This window comes from Struthio camelus, chromosome 6 (assembly GCF_040807025.1).
Source record: "Struthio camelus isolate bStrCam1 chromosome 6, bStrCam1.hap1, whole genome shotgun sequence".
NCBI classification, from domain to species: Eukaryota; Metazoa; Chordata; class Aves; order Struthioniformes; family Struthionidae; genus Struthio; species Struthio camelus.
Genome location: NC_090947.1, coordinates 34,621,172 through 34,640,437, shown reverse-complemented (window position 1 = coordinate 34,640,437; position 19,266 = coordinate 34,621,172). Strand labels below are relative to the sequence as shown.

The 19,266-nt window shown below is 40.2% G+C and overlaps 1 protein-coding gene across 8 annotated transcripts in view; it reads right to left on the bottom strand.

Moving 5' to 3' along the window:
* Positions 1-19,266, bottom strand: part of KALRN (kalirin RhoGEF kinase) — a 528,885-nt gene that overhangs the window by 319,346 nt on the left and 190,273 nt on the right. For all 8 annotated transcript variants that reach the window (XM_068949099.1, XM_068949100.1, XM_068949097.1 and 5 more), the window contains exon 4: positions 70-262. In XM_068949099.1, coding sequence (XP_068805200.1) covers positions 70-262 — 193 coding nt within the window. The remainder of the gene's footprint in view (positions 1-69; positions 263-19,266) is intronic.

Sequence of the window (19,266 nt, the reverse complement as noted above, 5' to 3'; positions counted from 1 at the left end):
ATTTTTTCACCTGAAGAAAATTTCTTACCAGGGATAACGCATTACCAGACATTCTGATGTGGCTCTCACCTCGAAGATGAACTTGGAACTGCCAAAGTTTGTTTTCTGCTTCTGCCAGAAATTATCGGGCTTTATAATCAGGGCAACATGAATCTCGGCAGGAAAGGCTTCTTGAAGGGTCTTTAGAAGAGGCTTGATCAAATCCCACTTGGATCCGCGCATATCGATAATAACAGTGAATCCTCGTTTACAGACATCTTCACTGTAGGGATAAAAGCATGTCAGGATAATTAATATTGTCAATAGTCACATTGAGACTTAGCCTCTGTTGTTAACATTCAGTGCTTCAGAGCAAAGAAAGGACTGTTATACTTCAAAAAAAGGCAGAAGCATACAGGCTATATGAAATTTTAAGAGTTTTGCTGTGATCTAATTTACATGAATAGTCCAGTTTATGTGTTCCAGTTTAATCTCCTCTTTCCCAAACACATGCAATTTAAATTTTCACTGAAAACATCCATGCTTTCACACAACTGAAAACAGAATGAACCATATCTATATAGTAGTTATACATTTGTACATATAAAGAATTCTGCACAACCTATTCAAAAAGCCAGCACCAAAGCCAACAAGCGCAGTCCTCTGTCTTGACGCTGCTGGCAGCTAGCAGTTTTGGGTACCTTCGTTTCTAGAAGTCCCTTTAAGGGCTTTTTATAAGTCTAATTTCCAGAACAGCACCTGGCAATCATTCTCTGCAAAGAAAGTCCTTGTGACTCAGCATGTGCACTGCTAAAACGGAGGCCCTTCTCCCTCCTGATTGATCTTCCAAATGTTGCAGGGTCTTTTTAAGGCTGCAGTCTTACTTTTCTGCCAGCCTTCACACCTCCCTTCTCAAATGTTAAAGTCAGTGATCTGGCCTGGTCCTTAGTGATGCATGGAGGCCAAGAGCACTGCAAGCATTAGCTTGCAAACATGCCTCCCCTTTTTCCTCAAGAGAAGAGACGAGAAATGTTAAAAGGACATGTTGATTCAGTCTAATCTGGAGCAACTCAGGTCGCTACAGCGTCTGCTGCAGGCCTGAAGCACTTGCACAACAAGTGAAATTTCCTACCCCTAGTAGTACTATCGGTAGGGTAATGCTGAAAATTCATCAGTGATGCATTCAGAATATACAACATAAAAATTAAGGTGGTTAGTGACCTTAACAAGATCTATATCTGCACAGACAGACCCCCAAGGCAAAGGGGACTTCGCTATGTTCAGAGAGTTCCATAACTTGAACAGTCTCAACTTAATGCCAGCAAGGAGCGGTCAAAGCCAATGAGCATGGTCCTCTGCCTTGGCATTACTGGCGCATCCAGAGCACACTGCACAGTCAGTGCAATGAAAAACAAGAGAGACTGAGCACTTCCAAATACTGCCAGGAATATAGATCATTTTATTCTCTTTTTACCTACTGCTGAAAGGTCAGACATCTGAATCCTTCCGTAACTGATGCCAAAAAAGGCTGTAAAAGAAGCTTTGTTGGTGGTGCTACTGCCTCTTGCCCTTTGGTAGGAGAGCTGAGACGAAGAACCGAATCAGACAGGACTGAATAGAAGGGTTTTTGTTTTTCCTTTTTTCCCTTTTCTCGCAAAGTTTTATGGGGTCTTCAATAACTTCTGCCAAGACACTGTCCCCTGTTATACTGAACTGACTTTTCCAAGGATTGCTTTTGCTTCAAATGGTTGACAAAGAGATCTAGGAGCCATATAGGCACACAAAGTACCCCAAGAGCGAACATAGCAACAGGTAAGCACAGAGATCCTTTGTTATATAAATAACAAAAACACTGCAACCACAGCAAGACATAACCAATACTAATTTCATACCAACTCTCCATGGCTGCTGCCAGCCTGACAGCTCACCAAATCTGATCTAAAATCATAATAACTTAATATAATACTTACTGATGAACAACAGAAAAACCTGCTTCACTAAGCAGAACAGTAATGTCCTCAGGGACTGATGTCTTCTGCTTATGAGACTGAACTAAAGTCTTAGATCCAAACAGCCCTGAAATCAGACCCTGCCTGAGCTTTAAAGCACAGGTAGCATGATCTCATCCCGACACATGCGATCGGACACCACCGTGACAGCAAGTTCAGCTTGCAGTAAGTTGCATATCCCCAAAACGGAAGTGAGATAACTATGGGCTGGATCCTGCGTTTACTGAGGTCTCTCTATTAGCCGCCCCCAACCTTCAGGAGGCACCAGGAAGAAATGGGGAAACAGAAGGTACTACCAGCCATTCCCATCCACGCACCGCACCGAGCAGCCGCGCTGGTGAAAAATGTTCCACAACACACTAAATCCTTACTTTCAGGTTTTTGGAGACTTCAGAACGTGCCTTCAGTGGAAGAAGAGAGCGTAACAGTTCCCAAACTGTTTCTGGTGGACGCAGGATAACAGCCAGGGACGCCACGGGTCAGACCCATTAGTGCCCCCAAGGCCCTGATAGCAGCCTCCCCTCCCAGCAAGGTACCCCCACCCCTTACCGAGGCCTAGGCTCGGGAAGGACTTGCTGTGGAGGGATTTAATTGCTGTGGGGCATCAGTGGGCTATTTTGGGGGACACAGAGCCAAGGCGGAGCCAGGGAACTGGGAAAGGGATGCAGCATGGGAGCCTTGGGGCTGGATGGGCAGGTTCAGCCTGCCCATGGGGGGCCCTGGAGGCAGAGTGGGTTCGGGGAGGAAAGGAGATGTTGAAACCATCCTTGGGTGTCCTGGTGGCCAATGGCAGTGGGGGGTCGCTTGGGAGCCTGGGCTGGGCTACAGGGCAGCCCTGCGGGGGAGATCAAAGCCCAGGGCCAGGCTGGGCCCTCAGGAGGGCTTGTAGCAGAGAGGCCCCTGCTGTGCTGGGCAGGCCCTCCAGATATCGTGGTGAGAGCCCCATCAGGAAGGAGGACAAGTGCATGGCAGGGGAGCAGGTTCTTGCTGCTATGTAGCTTCATGAGGAGGGCCCCAGTTTTGGGAGCAGCGCCTGGGTTGGCACGGTAGGAGGTATCCTCGGAGTGATACGGGGTGCACATGCACAGTGCTTCCCACACCTGTAAATACAGTAAAGATATCTGGGAATAAGAATTAAGAAAACCGCAGTCAACAGCAAACGTCTAGGGAAGAGTACAAAACAAGCAAAGCTGCAGCAATGCTTTCACTCACTCCTCTGCAAACCTTGGACAATCCAAAGGGACTTCCTGAACCAGAGGCGTCATTCAGACATTTAACAGCACTCAATGGATTTTTCTTCCATTAGTTTATCTGATCCTTCCTGAAGCCCTGTCAGCTTGCAGTATCCGCCAGATCCGGTGGCAAGGAGTTCCACAGCTTCAACCCACCTTGTCTGCAGGACAACTACACAAGTTTGTCTGCAAGTTCGTTCCAAGCTTGTCTCCCACTTGCTCCATCTGATGCCTCCTGATACTTATATTGCAAGAGGCAATAGGTTGTCATTCCCTATCAGCACTATCCACACTCCTTATAATTAGACCAGATTTTCAACAAACTTGCTTATATTTTCAAGTATGAAAACTGATGGGATGGGGAATTGGAGAACAACAAAAGAATGGAGAAGAATACTCACAGATTTCATAGGGCTAACATATATCATATCAACAAGTAACAACTATTTCACTATTAGTACAAAATTTCTTACTTACAAAGCAAAGGGTCTCCCTACTTGATTCATCTTAAAGGCAGACAGGTTTCTTTATGTAATAAAATAAGTGAAAAGACAAGGCACCCCTTGCTCACAGGCTTGGAGAACTGGCTGTGCTTGCAACTTTTCCTCTAATGAGAAGAACGGTGCTAACCCGTAACCCCTGTGGGTCTGCTGTCTCATCTGAGGAGTTCCATCTCCCAGGCACAGTGATAATTCCACACTCCCTTCTCCGACTCTGTGTGCAAAATTAGCACCCAATTTCTAAACCTGCTTGTCAAAAACTATTATTTAACAGCATTTAAACTGCTGGAAGCCAGAAAGCTGTCTGCTCATTATTTCTACTTTCAGTTGCCGAGTGTGCTGTGGAGAGGGGCACCTTTGAGAGCACTCATACTAAGCAAGCAGGGAGCCAGATACTAATCAGCAGTGATATCTCAGAAAAAGAAGAGGGAGATGAAACAATTATTTATTTAGTTTGTGAGCTCTTCAGGGCAGTGACCATCTGCCATGCCGTTTTTGTCTAAGGAGCCTGCCTTGGTGGAGGTCTCCAGGTACTTACACTCATACTACAGCCTGGAATTTAATTCCAAAATTGACTCCTCAGGAACCTATAGAGGCAAAGTAAATGAATAAAAGCAGCCTGTAAGACGCAACTGAACAACATATGAGTGAAAATACAACAGGCCTAAACAAATGTGGAGACACCTCACAGGCAGTTTAGTTAAAAAATTTAAAAAGGCCAAAATTCAAGTGGCAGTGTTCAGTTACTGACAGCCATTGATGGGGTGAGAGAATGAGTAGCCTCATCTGTAGGCATAATGAAGCGCTCTCAAACTCTGGTGAGTCAGGGAAATCTGCAAACCTCTGTCATCTTTGACAATCAGTCATTTTTCTTCAGTTACCTCAATATCTATTGAGGAAATGACTCTAAGTTCCTTTTGAACAGCCTAGCCATGCTTATTAAATTTGTTGTTTAAAGGAAACAACTCAAGCCTTTCCCAGTTTAGAGACTGATCAGGAAAAGCATGGACAGTAGTAAGCAAACTTCCTCCACAGTGTCTGAGCAAAGCATGCTTTATCCCTGACTGCCATGAGGCCACATCAATCCACATATCTATTACGCACAACTAATCATTTTAGGATGGCAACTAACGTCGATTGTGGCGCTTAATTTTTTCCGGTATTGATATTTGACCAGAAATTGAACAAAACCCTCAAATTAAAGTATTTGGGCAATCTGTCAGACTTTGGCTCTGCTCATCTGGACTAGATTAGCAAGAGTGAGCACAAAATACTTGATAGTTGATATGTCATTGCAGTTGCCACATTGCCTTTAAGCAAAGACAGAGACTAGGTTCTAGGTTTTAAAAAAACATCCTAAAATATTTGTGAAAACAATGCTTTAGTTTCGGATTTTAAAAAAAGCATAAAATGGAAACTCTGAAGCAGATGTGATAATTTTGTCAAAATAAATCTCTCTATTTTGGTTTCTGGGGCACTTCCATAAGGTTATTTTCTCAAATTTCCTCCTTAACTCAGGCACATTCTCAACTGTATTTTCTTTGGCAAGAGCTGACTTGCTGGGTACCAAACAAGCTTAAGCACTCCATGCTTTCTGATTAATCTTTCAAATACCTATCATTGATTACACGTATTTTTCATCCTTATGGTTTGGCCAAAGCTTCTGGCGTTTAGAAGCTTCAGCACTTGATTAGTTGTAATAACATAATATTTCCATTCCCAGTTTGCAGTCATGAGTTAATGACAAAGGAGCACATTTAGCATGCCTGTTGGCCCACTAAGAGCACAGATCTGACATATATGGAGTCTCATTCAAAATATGACTCGTTAACAATGAAAGCAACATCTCCTTTAAGAAGGGTTAGTGTAACCTTGTCAGGAGACACTCTCAGCATAACAAGTAGCTCTACAAGCATCAATCTGGAAGCACAGAATCTGCAGGAACTTAATTATTTTTGAGCTCACCACTCCTCTGACAAATATGGCTGTAATCAGCCAATTGATTCACAAGCTGAGGGTGGATAACGGAGAGAAGGAGGAGAAAAACGGGCACGTGAAAGCCTCCAAGCACACAATGTTATCCCAAAGGCCTCATTTCTTTCTGGGAACAAACTCTCCTGTCTGGTTTCCGTATCACAATTTTCCAAGGATCACCTAAGTAACTTACGTGTTAATATTTTTTTATCTGCTGCAATTCTTTATTCATCTTGTCTATGGTTTGTTTATTCAGCTTGAAAATTAAGCTGGATGGGGAGGTTTAAAAGCAGCATCACTTCCTCGCCCTCATACTTTGCTGCTACATTACCACATTCAGCCCAAAGATCACCTTGTAAATAGAAACAGTTCATAATATACTTTCCAACACATTTGGGGGGACCAGACAAAGCCCTTTCTTAACAGACTTGTCAAGCACTCCTGAATCAGCATCATTTATTAAAATATTTGACTCCGTTTAATACTTCTCAGCAAAATGCACCTAACTCTATCCCAATTGGCAGGTGTGTTACTCAACTGTCACATGGTTAGTCTCAGTTTTCACCCACATGCCCCAGTGACTACGCTGCCATTCAGTGATGGGGCAGGCTTTCTTCTCAAAGATCCGATCTCAAAGATCTTCTCAGAGATCTCTGCCTCCTCATCCTCACAGCTCCCTCCTACATGCCGAGGAACTTAGTAGTGCACATGCAGGGTGCACCATCACTTTGGAAGACCAAACCACTGAAAGCTCCCACCAGAGAATGTCAGCTACCTAAAAGGCTGTACGTCGACAAATTTTATCCTAAATTTTCCCTCCTGCGTTTTCTAACTTTGTTTCACAATACATTTTTGCCGCATTTTTGTAACAGAAACAAGTCATTCAGCCTCCATTTCCAATTAATCCTTTATTCCTCACTGTGACCTAAATTTGTTACTTCTTTCCCAACACTGAAAAGGAGTCATTCATTCTCACTTTTCTTTTCCAAAAAGAGAAAGAAAGAAATCCAAGCCAGTTTCCCACTGGCTGGAGCTGGACATAAAGCAGTGATGTAGAGAAGTTTCAGTGACATGTTGTAAAAAGACTTGGAGCCAGCGAGGTCCTGTCAAGAGACAAACCTCTTGTCTCAGTTTCCAGCCATTGCTCTTTGGGGACATGAGGTGTGACTGTGAAAGGCACAAGAATGCAGATGCACAGCTGTACAATGTCCATATTCAGCTCCTGGCTCTGGCCACTTGTCAACGGGAGGGAAAACAAAGACAGAAAAAACAAAAAATTTGGCAGAAGCAAACTGGTGCCAGAATGGGTGCTCCTGCTAGTCTCAAGCAAGTAACTCATGTTGTTCTCCAAGTTTTCCTTTTAAGAAAACCATTCTAAAATCAATGCGATTATGCTGTAAAATGATGTGAGCTAGGAAGGACTCAGACACCTAGCCCCACATAAGAAAATCCATTCCCAATATGCAGCCATGACCCTGTGCAATCATGACAGCCCTTACAAGGGGGCAAGTCCTGCCCGGGATCTATGTCAGGAGAATCTGAAAGGGTTCAGCAGGGTTGTGTTCTGCTCTCTTCTGCCCAGGTGAAAATCCTCATCTGCATCATTACCCCAGAGCTGGGACCCACCTCTCCACAGGCATTCATCCTCTTATTTCATTGACCAAATAAACATTATTTGAGAAGCTTTCTGTCTTTATTCAAATAGCAAAGATATAAAACACAGCTGTGTCCAAGAATGCATGATTGCAGCTGTTAAAGCCAAATCCAGAGGATGAATATTATAATTTTTCACATTCCTATTAAGTTTCTGCTGGTAAATGATGCCTTCATACAAACCATTTACCCTCTTCTCCTTTTGTTATTGCACATTTGCTATATTTGGGTCAATATCTGGCAGGTCTTCCTTGAAACAGCTGCTGAGATAAATATGAAATTAATCAAGGCTTTGTTTTTGTTGAAGCAGGGCTACATTTAAAGACTCGTTACTACAACAAAGAAATATTTGAACAGTAAGTACCATTCAACTCTCTCTTGAGCATTTAGTGTCTTGTATTTGGGATGATTTAGCAGAAACAGAAAACAAAAACGCTTTACTAAATGAAAATGATATGTTATTGACATTTGCTAGCAAAAATAAATATTAGCGTTGTGTTGAAATATAAACACACCATTCTTGATAAAGTCTGGATGGGCAGAGACTATTTGAGAGTATTTTTTGAGATCCAAATCCATTGGAATTCTAGGTGCGAAATAAGTATGGTGGTGCTTGGCACAGCTAAACTAGTAAGACGACTGAAAAAATGTTTTTTGATCTGTTTGTCCTTATTTTAAGCATTTTTCATAGTTCAGGCAAGAAGGCCATGAAGTCCATTTCACATGCAGCCACAGCAAAGTTTAGGCTACATTCAACACTGCCAGATTTTCCCATTAGGAAAAGGATACTTCATCTGGGCAATGCCTGCTCAGGGCTCCTAGACCTGGAATCCTGATTTATCAGCTCAAGCCATCAACAGCACAACAAAGTGAGCGAATGGCAAGTGGCAAATGCCTCCAGAAATTCCTGTCCTCACACTAAATCACCAGTAACCCCAGAATGGAGTCTCTAGATTGCACATACATACAATTTGTTGAAATGCATTGTGGGAGGCAGAGTTACGCACAATGGAAAGACCTTTCATAGCATAAATAAGCCTGTAAGCATGTTATGCTCATGCATATTTTTTCAAAGAAAGTTTAATGTTAGTTTAAGCAAAAGACAGCAGCACCTGGTGAAATCCAATATATGGTCCGGAGACAGATGCTGTGCCGAATTCAGTCCTGCTGTAAGCAGGCAGGACCACTCAGGGAATAATGCACTTCATCCAGGGCTCAACTGGACTTGCAGATGAGGGAGATGTTTAAATCGCTGTTTCTAAGTAGTATTGACATTTCTTGCAGTAAGCACTCATCAGTTATCATAAGGTACTCCAAGCAGTACAGGAGAGCCATGTACATCCATATATATAAGAGCTGTAATTAAAGTACGGAACTAAGGAGAGAAAGTGAGAGAGTAGACGCTAATCCATAATAACATATTTCATGAAAAGTGCAGGTTATCATGAAAGTATTTGCTGAATTAAAACCTGAAAAAAAGGATTTTATACTGTCTAAACATTCCGTTTTGGCCGTTTTCAGATTAAATGTCTTTATTTTTTCATTTTGTTCCATTTATTTAATAGACAGCATAAAATAAACAGAAAAATTTAGAAAAATCTTCAAATTTTATCAAAACAAAAAGATTGATCAACAGTATTTTAGAGGTATTTGTGGTGAGAAATTCCAAGAGTTTTTGATTTTTTCCTCATTTAAGAATCTGCACTTCTAAATAGCAGGTTCTTCCACCAAAAAAAGTAACCTAGCTTCTGCCCGTTTCAAGCCCAGAGTGTTCAGCATACAAGTCGCCTTGCACTGTTTATCTCCTAAGCAGAAGTGATATAACCATTGTTTGAGGCTTACAAGATTTTGGCTAGAGTCCATACACTCGTGCTATTTAAGGGCCCATGCTGGATTCAAGTGCATCCCTTAGGAGGAAAGGCGAGCACTATATCCAAGAAACATTCTGCAGTCCCTACAATGAGTTTATTTTGCTAAGGCAGCCTGTGAGAATTTGAGTTCTCTGGAGAAATATATGATTTTAAAGCTGATGCCTCTGTTTTCTTCATGAGGACTAACCATGACTAATAAATCGAGTGGTACTCATTTTTTTGAGCTCCACCCATATGCAAACAAAGCAAGCCTTTGTAGTCACAATGATTTATCCAAAATAGTCCACTTATCAGATGTGTGCTTCCTGCCATGCCAGACTGGGTGAATTCAGCCTGTGGCGTTACATCCAGAAGGGTTTGCTCTCAAGCTGTAGAGACAGCCTATGTTCTAAGCCATACTTGTAAAATCAAATTTTGTGTATTCCTTTACATAGCAGACTTCACTCATTCCTTCAAATAACTACCGTAACAGCACTGAGAGGAGAAAAAGTCCTTTCTACTGAGTCCTCAAGAAACAGTGGATGCTGGTGTGCAATTCACAATGCAATTGCAAACTCTCCCGCTCAGGTCAGTAATACTTTTTTCTAAATACTGCTCCTAGCAAGGCCAGGGTCTCTTACTCCTCCGAGTAAGGGGAACTAAGCCTTGCTGATGAAACTACTTGTGTGAGGTAGCCCTCATTATTTGTATGGTGATATAAATGTGTAATAGATCAATATCACTGATGCTTACTGTGTATAAACAAGTTGATACCTCAGTATTTCAAAGGGCATAGAAGACCCAAAAGACAATATTGACTCCTAGACTGATAAATCTGCATCCCAAAAGCTTCTGGAGAGCAAAGAATAATCTGATAGCCCAATAACGAAATCAAAAATTGGCCAGAGGTTCCACAGAGGCTCTGAACAAGCGCTCTGCTTGTCCTACCAAGAGCACTCAAGATATTTCTTCCATTTCTCCTGCCTCAGCTGCTCTCATGTCTGTAGGACCTTGAGCTCCTTGGATGCCTGTGTGTGGTCCCTCCTATTTTCCAGTTTGTCTTGCTAAGGCTCTTTCCCACTCTGATGGGAACTCACATACTGCTGTTGCACAAACACAGTTCTAAGGTTGCTCCATGCAGGTTTCTAGAAAAATGTCCTTTATTATCCTGAAATTCTTCCACAACCGCTAGTCATTTCAGTTCTCCATCACTGTCATTTCCCACCAGTCACCACTGCTTGGAAGAACCCAGAACAAACTGTTCCATCAAGCAAAGCGGGTTCAGATAAATGCTCCACAGAAGTAATTGCTTGATTTCAAAAGCCTGTTCCTTTTCCCCTTTTTTCTTCTCTATCAAAAGGACAATAAAACTTCCTAGGCAAATCCACTTACACATACCACATGTGAACATGCATCATCCTATTTATATCAAGAACCTCATACCCAATGTGATGCTTTCCCCTGTTGCCAGACCTGAAAGTTATATTGAGAAATTTATGTATGCCAGGCTAGGAGTCATGGGAGTCTGTTGGCCTGAAAACTCTTAAATTTATGGTAGATACCAGCCAGGTTATGGTAAGAAAAATCACAGGGCAGAATCATGGAGCACTCACTGCACCTCGAGATTTTTGCCCTGATACTGAGTGGCTCATTTGATCAAGAAGAGACAACAAAGGTATGTCACAGACCACATCTAGTTGCTTGGACCAGTGAGTTTCCTACCTCTGAATTAAACTTATGCAATGTAACATGCTGTGTAGACACAGGCATATTGTAGCAGGTTTCTGCAGCAATTTGAAGTCACAGCTTCAAATAACATGCAAGAAACAACAGAAAGCTTTTCACTGTCTCTCCACAAACCTCTAGCTGATGCTCACACTGGACACAGCACCCAGTACAAGAAAGCCCTACTAAGTATAACTCCCTGACACGGAGATAACATAAATACTCTAAGTAGTTTCCTTTCAATTATACTGTCATAATTTATTGATTTTTTAAAATCTGGCTGAAGCACTGCAGTGCAGAGGATGAGACTGGAAGTCAGGGGATCCCAGTTCTTGAATTACTTGTCTCCCTCTTATGTTTCTATGTTATAGCTAAACTCTACCTCAATTTTCTTCATCTGTAAAATGGATGTTACAGTACTTTTCTTTATTGAGCCTAATGAATTTCTTCAGATGAATTTAGTATATTTAACACATTTTCAGACACAGGTATAATTTTAGGAAAATTATACATTGCAAATGGTCACGGCTGCTTCATGGTTAATTCACAAAGGCTTGAGAGAGACCACTTAATAATCTAAGCATGCGCTTATTTATCCATGCCTGGACTATATTCTGGGTTACACACGTGCTGATTTTATATAGGGAGCATTTATTGCTCAATACATATGCTTATCTAATTGTACTGAATGCACATGCTTTATTAAACTCATAAATGAGCACATTTATGGGTCTATGTGAAAGTAGAGCCCTTCATATTTTATTTATAAAGTGGGACAATAGAACTGCATTGACAGAGAACATCCATTTAATTCAGAGGATTTAGGGTCGTCCCACAGATTTTGCTGTTTTTGCCAGAATCAAAGCTTTTGGTTTTTTTAATTAGATTTCCAGCCCATCTGCTTGCAAAGATAGCCTTGACAATATAAACTAATGCACATTTGTCTTGCTGAGTCTGCAGCCAGTGGAAAGAAACAATGGGCCTAGGAGAATGGTCAACGTGCACCCTTCGTTTCAGTGGGGTGTTAACTAAAAAGCCAAATTCTGACTGCTTAAATACCAGGAGTCTTAACTATTTCACTCCTGTCCATTTTGCCACCAAACCTGCAGAAAAAATGTCTGTCAAAGATCTGAATTATTCCCATTCTATAACCAAGGATTTTGCTTCTTTCTTAAAGTGTGGAGTAAAAGCATTTATCACAGCATAATTCGACAACTAGTACAAGGACCCCATAGTGGAAAAGATTTTAAAACCGCAACTATTTTAGATTTGATACAGAATCCACAGGAGCACTAGCCTAATACATAATTTTTAAGGGCTTACGGTATAAGACCAAGGAAAACAGACTAGAATCTCTGTATGACTTGCTTTACAAATGACATACAAAACATAGCTCAAATGCACTCAGATTTATTGCCTAACACTTGCAAATAATAACTATACTGTACTGGTCACTTCAGAGAGTGATGCCATATCAATTCATATTTTTTTTAATATAATTGTTAACCATCCCTAACTAACATCTCCAAAGGGAACTGACTGTTCTTGTATTTTCTGTAATGCTGACTCTAAAGTTGAATATCTACTTCACCACTATGTGATGTAAACTCTCTTAAAACCACTACCTTTACTTCTTTGGGTTCATCAAACCAGCTCACATGGGTTGTTGATATCAGTAAATAAAGGTACGGATGACACTGAGCTTATGACAGTGGGTGCTGCCTAAATTATCATGTTATGAGGATGGTGCATGGATGCAGTCATATCCTAGTGTGTTTTTCAAGGACAGCAACGTTCAGTGGCCCTACTTCTTTCATCCTATGGACCATCTGGTAAAAAAAAAAAAAATCTTCCATCTGGTTCCTGTTTGTATAGTCATGCCTCATAATATACAGAGCTTGATTCAGCAATTAAGATGGTGCGTAAAGCACATGTTTACACTTGCTGGATATGGATGAACTTACACAAACGTTCTACTGCTTTGCTGAAGGAGAATCACAATTCTTAGATAACAATTAGAAAGGATATGGGAAGTAGAAGCCCCCAGGCCAGATAGGTCGTTTCCTGCCTTGGTGACCTCTTGCATCATTTTCCAAGTTTATTTTAGTAAATTGATGTGTTAATCTAACTAACTATTTATACCCTCCTTTATATCTGTAACTAGGAGCAGATATGGTGAATGCACATTTCCACCCTGATGATTTCCTTCCTATGTCCCTGGTGATTTGCATAATACAGTAAATGTCTTTGTTCTATAATGAGATGCTCTTTGAAGTGAGAGGGTTGTGTAGAAGTCCTAGGTATGGCCAATGGCTGCCTAGATAGATCCCCTATGTTCTACTGTTTTACACAGCTGGAGCCAGTTTGTTTAATTTTCTATGTATCTGATACAGGTTAAGGCAGAGACTACTTCTCAGGCAAGCTACAGTACAGCAATGCCTGCTTGTAGCTCAGCTTCAGTTTTCCAAGGTGAGGAAGAAACAGCACTGGTGTCTTAAACCAATCTGTACTGTGAAACGCTACCTGAACTTAGAGGAGGACTTGTATGAAGACTGGTATAATGCAGCGTTCCTCTCCAGCGTTGGGGGATTTGTGATCTGCTGCTGAAGACTGAGTGTATTCAACTTTACCTCTCCCTTGTCTCTTGTCTTATGTTTAGACTGGAAACTCTCCACAGAAGGTAGCTACATTTTTGTTCTGCATTTACACAGAACAATTGAGATGTTGGTTCATAACAAGTGCAGTGATAAAATAAATAAGAAGAAATATTCACAGCTAAAAATCAAGCAGTGACTGGATCCTTCTGTTTAGCTGACAGACTTGGTATCTAATGCAAAAAGTCAGAAGCAATGTATTACTATCAGTTAAACTTGGAAACCAGGAAAATTCTCCTCTAATGATTAAATTAACAGTTGTTTTATAGGTGTATCAGTGTTTCTTTGTTATGAGAACATGTTCAGCTCACAAGCAGATTCAAAATCTGTCATAAAATGTTGTACACATCCTGTATATAATCCCTAAGAAACTTTCTTTTTTTAATCATAGTTTCTAAAACATGCTCAAATATAGCAGTCAATTGGGTTATAAAAGTAAGGGGGAATGTTTTCAACTCACCCAAATCCCAGAACAACGTTTCCAAAATTATATTCCTTTTGTTCTTCTTCAGAATAGCAATCTGAAAACAGACTAGTAGGGTGACACTGATTTTTAAAACGCTTATGTAAAGCTATTTGGTGGAAAAGTTCACTCAGAAAAGGTGAATGTCTAATATATTCTCAAATATGATACAGGCCCATGTTTTAAGACTAGGGGACTATCATTTCTATTCAAGTTTGGATTGCTTATATCAGACTGAGATTTTTTTAAATCAGATATTAGGAGATACACTTCTTAACTGTTTTCAGAACAGACCTATATTTTTAACACATTTAGATTCCATTGAAGCCTTTTGTAGCTTGGAAGAACCAATTGATGAATCTGCCACTTTCATTGGAAGCACCTATCAAAGGTAGAAAGAAGTAATCATTTGATCAATCAAGCCAAATCCACTGATAAAATGACCTGATATATTAACTTCTTTCCAACTATTTTAAGAGCCACTAAAAAATCCTATTACATTATCTAGTGATAATTATTCCTCTACTCATCAGTCTGCTCCTTCTAATTAACATGGTTTATCATTGGCTTTGTTGGAACCTGACCAACGTTTGAATCTCTGTGATGCAAAACATAAAGTGCCACATATGTCACTTTCAGCACTGGAAGAACAAACCTACCTTAATAACAATACTGTCATAACCTCTTGCATCATCTTTCATCTTGAAAGATCTTAAAGAGCTTTGCCATGAGCAATTAGGTGTTAAATAAAACAGGGTCTAATATTATGCCTTAGAATATCTCACGCAACAAGAAAAGCAAAGGGAACCATCTTTTTATATTGGACAAAGACAAAGAATACAATACACCCCAGAATATCTTTGACAGTCGTCTTGGAAAAGAAACTTAATTCTTGCCCAAGAAAATGAGAAAAATTAAAAGAAAAGCAAAGACTTAAAAAGCTTCATGCTAAAAAAACGTTTGCAGGTGCAGGAATTAGACATTTAACAGAATCCCTAATTACACATCTGATTTTTGGCATCTTTTCAAGGCAGCACGAACAGTAAAAGCACTTTTGTGGATCTGTGTCCTCCCACAAAAAAAGGCAAAAATGTGTTTTCATTTGTAAAAACAATTATAAGTCAATTACCTCTAAATGGGCAAAGTGAGCATGATATTGCCAAGAGGCACTTCAGCTTCTAAAAAATACTAGTTTGTTATCAATTTTAAAAGTTCAAAAATGGAGAGCAGGACAACTTTGCACTGGTACTGCATCAGATACATTTATCTGGTTTACATTGCTCCACTTTCTATACCTTATTCAAATATGCCTGCCGTTATTTTCCAAGTGCCACTGGGAATGTACAAAATATACAACCTATATTTTAATATGGGGACAATTAGAATCTTATTCATTAAAAAAAGTATTTTTCAACGTGATGTTAAAGTTTAAGCACTTGGATCCTCCGTAGGTGGCTTGTTTTTTTCGAAGGCAACGAGTTGGCTTTACCTAATGAAAATTTGTGCCTTATTCATACAATTGGTAGTACCCAGAACTGAGATTTCTAGTATATCTGGCAAGAGTGGATTCATATAACAGTTGAATTTTGTCTTGTGAAGGGGTAAAAAAGAAACCCTACAGAAAAAGCTCATACTGTTTGTGCACTTAATTCCTAGACTAACAGCTCATTAACAAAGCACAGCTTCCAGACATTCCTCCTATGGGTAAGATTGGCCATTAGTTTCCTATGTACCTGATTTGTAATTAGATTTTGGATTAGAATCACAACTCCTTTCCACAAATCTCCAGTGGGAACCAAATCTAAACTAGTTTGTGATCCTAGTGATGTTTGCTTCTCCAGACGCAGTTTCTGAACTAAATTACAAACTTCGTAAAAATAGGAGAATGAAGAAATGAGGGGACATGGCCACAAAACGTCATGTGATTAATCCGGGTTGTAAGAGTTCAATTCTATCTTGAGAATGGAGTAAAAAGAGGTCTTGAAGAAAAAGTACATATCGCCTGTTCAATTAATTCTTAGACTAACAGTTTATTAACAGGGAAGCACATCCAGCCATTCTTCCTAGGCATAAGAACATTCATTAATTTAACAGGTACCTTCTATTTATTTAGAGTTTTTGGGAAATTAACAGTTCTTCCCCACTTCCCCACTCCCTCGACTTGCTGAATGACAAAATAGTATGTCTGTAACGGGGAGCTTTTATCAAGTGCATTTCCTAATGTCAGGAGATAACCCAGTACATGGCCAATTTCTTAAGCAGCGCTCCCAAGACAAGTGCAACTTTAAAGATCCTGCTTCCCAGAAATGAGAGGTCTAATCACTGCATGCTGTTAAAGGGACCTGTATGTCTGCTTCATGCAACATAACTGTATTAAAAATACTTAGAGGTTTCAAACTATATCTATAGATATATAGGTATATTCTATAACTATAGAAATATTAGCTGATTTAGTTTCACAAAACTCTGTGAGGTAGATAGCATTATATCCACTGTATGGCCTGGCAAAATAAGGTTATGCAGCTAAGCCAAGGGGCAAGAGAACTCAATGCTGAAGCCAGAACTAAAATTCAGGAAGTTCTGCCTGTGACTCTTCCCTGAAGTTCTGGGATGGCACCCAGATAAATGCAGATGTGACCTAAATGTGCGGCCTACATTAAATCTGAGGCTCCCATCTGATTATCATCTACAAAGATCACAAAAGACACAAGCAGAGCTGTTAATAAACACAGTTCTTGGCAGTGGTCTAAGCAGAGCTGCTATGGGCTGAGCAGGCTACTGAAAATGAACTACAATTTTAGTCTTAAATTAGGTCTGACATACAGCAGAAAAACAATGGGAGAAAAAAATTGGCATTACTGCAGTAACAGAGGACTTTGGTCTCTAGGGCTGTCAATTGCTGGATCACAGACAACTGAGCCAGAAGAAACCTAGTCAATCATCCTAGTCTAGGATGTTGGCACTTTGCCAAGAAAGAATACTAATCAGCAGCACAAACCTACCTTTCCTGGAGTTAACCTTTCCCTGGCATTAAATTCACATGCAAACAAAGGGGAAAGGTAAGAAATTAGTTTAGATCTACAGTTTACGCTAATATAATTTAAAGAATATTTCAAAATACGGAATGCAGAAGTCTCTCTTCACTATTTCTGATGGTAAGATACTGACTGCCTTTTTCATGTGACCTACAAAGTTTTAAATGCACAGCAGATGAAACACGTACGGTGAGCCCATCTGGGGTTCTCCAAGGGAAAACTCCTGCTCATAGTGGGATGTGATGTTTGCCTGTGGAGCCGTTTAATATCACAAGATGGAACTTGAGAGCATAGTGTTTACTCTAGAACTGAACAAAGCATTTTGCTGATCGTCCTTCCTGACCACAAAAGCCATTACCTTGCTTTGTAGAACGTTAACCCTATGTAGAAAGTTCAAAACTACTACTAGGGGTTCCAAAATATCACAGCCCCGTATATTTCCCAACAGCCAGGTTGTTCATTATGAATCTTGCTCAAGTATGAATCGCTCATCCAGTCACTGGCATATTTTACTATTTCACTGCAGGAATTATTGCCAATGAGTTGAATTTCATCCACTGAAATCAAATGGCATTGCTCTAGGATTAGTTTGGACCAGTGTGTATTTTAAATACCATGAAGTTCTTGCTGAGGATCACATCCATCTCCATATTAATGCTATACTGCCATCCATATTTATTTTTATTCCCTAAGTGGACAAATTTAATAACTGCGTGGATCCTTGACCCTGTTTTGGGACAGAGGGGAGGAAGAAAGGCTGAATTTTACCAAGCAAAGTGTCTTTTTTTCTTTCTAATGAGTAATTACTTGAAATTAAATTTCAAAAAGATGTATTTATTTGATCCTCAATGACAGCATCAATTGCACAAGCATCTGGGAAGCCAGACACACACATAAATAAATTTTAGAAAATCAAGCTTAACTCATTCTTCTATTAAAAGACTAAGTGCTAATATCACTGCCTACATATTGGATATTATGAATTCTTCTTGTTTTCCCATGGGGCGCAGAGTGATGGAGGAGAACTTCTGCATCATATGAACATCAAATAAACACACATAAGTAACACATAGCAAAAGCATAAGAAAGTAACTGGAACCTGGGTGGAGAGGAACTGCTGTTGTTGCTCTAATTTTCAAAGATATGCAATTGCTTTTATGAAGCCAGTGCTCCACTATGATCTTAACTCAATGACTTTAACCAAAAGGACCGTTCAGCAAAGATGTCCCTGGTAGATCTTACACTGAGCACACAATAGGTTCCTACTTTCTCTTGTTTGCACTGTAGTGGGGGGACAGGGGTAGGTGGAAGAGCAAGGAAGTTTGAGACATTGCCCTGAATGCAGTTGCAGGACAGTGAAAAGGTGTTTTGTTTGGGCTCTTGGTGGTTTAAGTTTTTTGGTGAAGTACTACAAAGGACCTTCTAAAATATTACATCACTAAAAAGTTCTCCAGATACTAAGGTTTCTTTATGATTAGACACAAAATAAAGCCCTGTGTGCATATGCAGGGAAACCAATGCTCCTTCATTAACAAAAAAAGAAAAGTATACCCTGGCAAATGTTACAGACCAGACAATACCTGCTGAGCCAACAGCAGATTCAAGTTACCTTTTTTCATCTTTTGGGAGGGAGGAGGAGTGATTCTGGAATTATTTTTCTTATTTATGATTTTATTTTGGGTTAAGACTTTTCCTTCTTTTCATCTTTTTTTTTGGTTTGTTTTTGATTTAAGTAGCCCAACAGCCTCACATCACGTAGCTACAATTATGCCTTGCTACATAGAGCGTTACAAAATCCCCAGGGAACTCCACAGCAGTGCTAGGATGCACTAGGAAAACACTGAACACCACAGACTGAGTTGGTTAGGAACACCTTGTGGAAAATGAGAAGAAATCACTGATGGGATTTTCAACTGCCTACCATATTTGGATACTGATTCCCTTTGGAAACAGCAGGAAATCGAGCATCCCACTCTTGGACAAATTTTGCCAGTCCCAATCCATACTTTCAGTGCTATTAGAACATCAGCCTGCTCAATACCATATGTTACCATGAATTGGTCATTGTTCTATTTTAGTATGATCCAATTTTCTAATACCATAAACTAGCACGCAGTTTCATGAGCCCTGGATCAGCTGAACCCTGGATTCCTAGAGTTGTACTTGTCACGTAGAGTCTCAAATGTCTAATA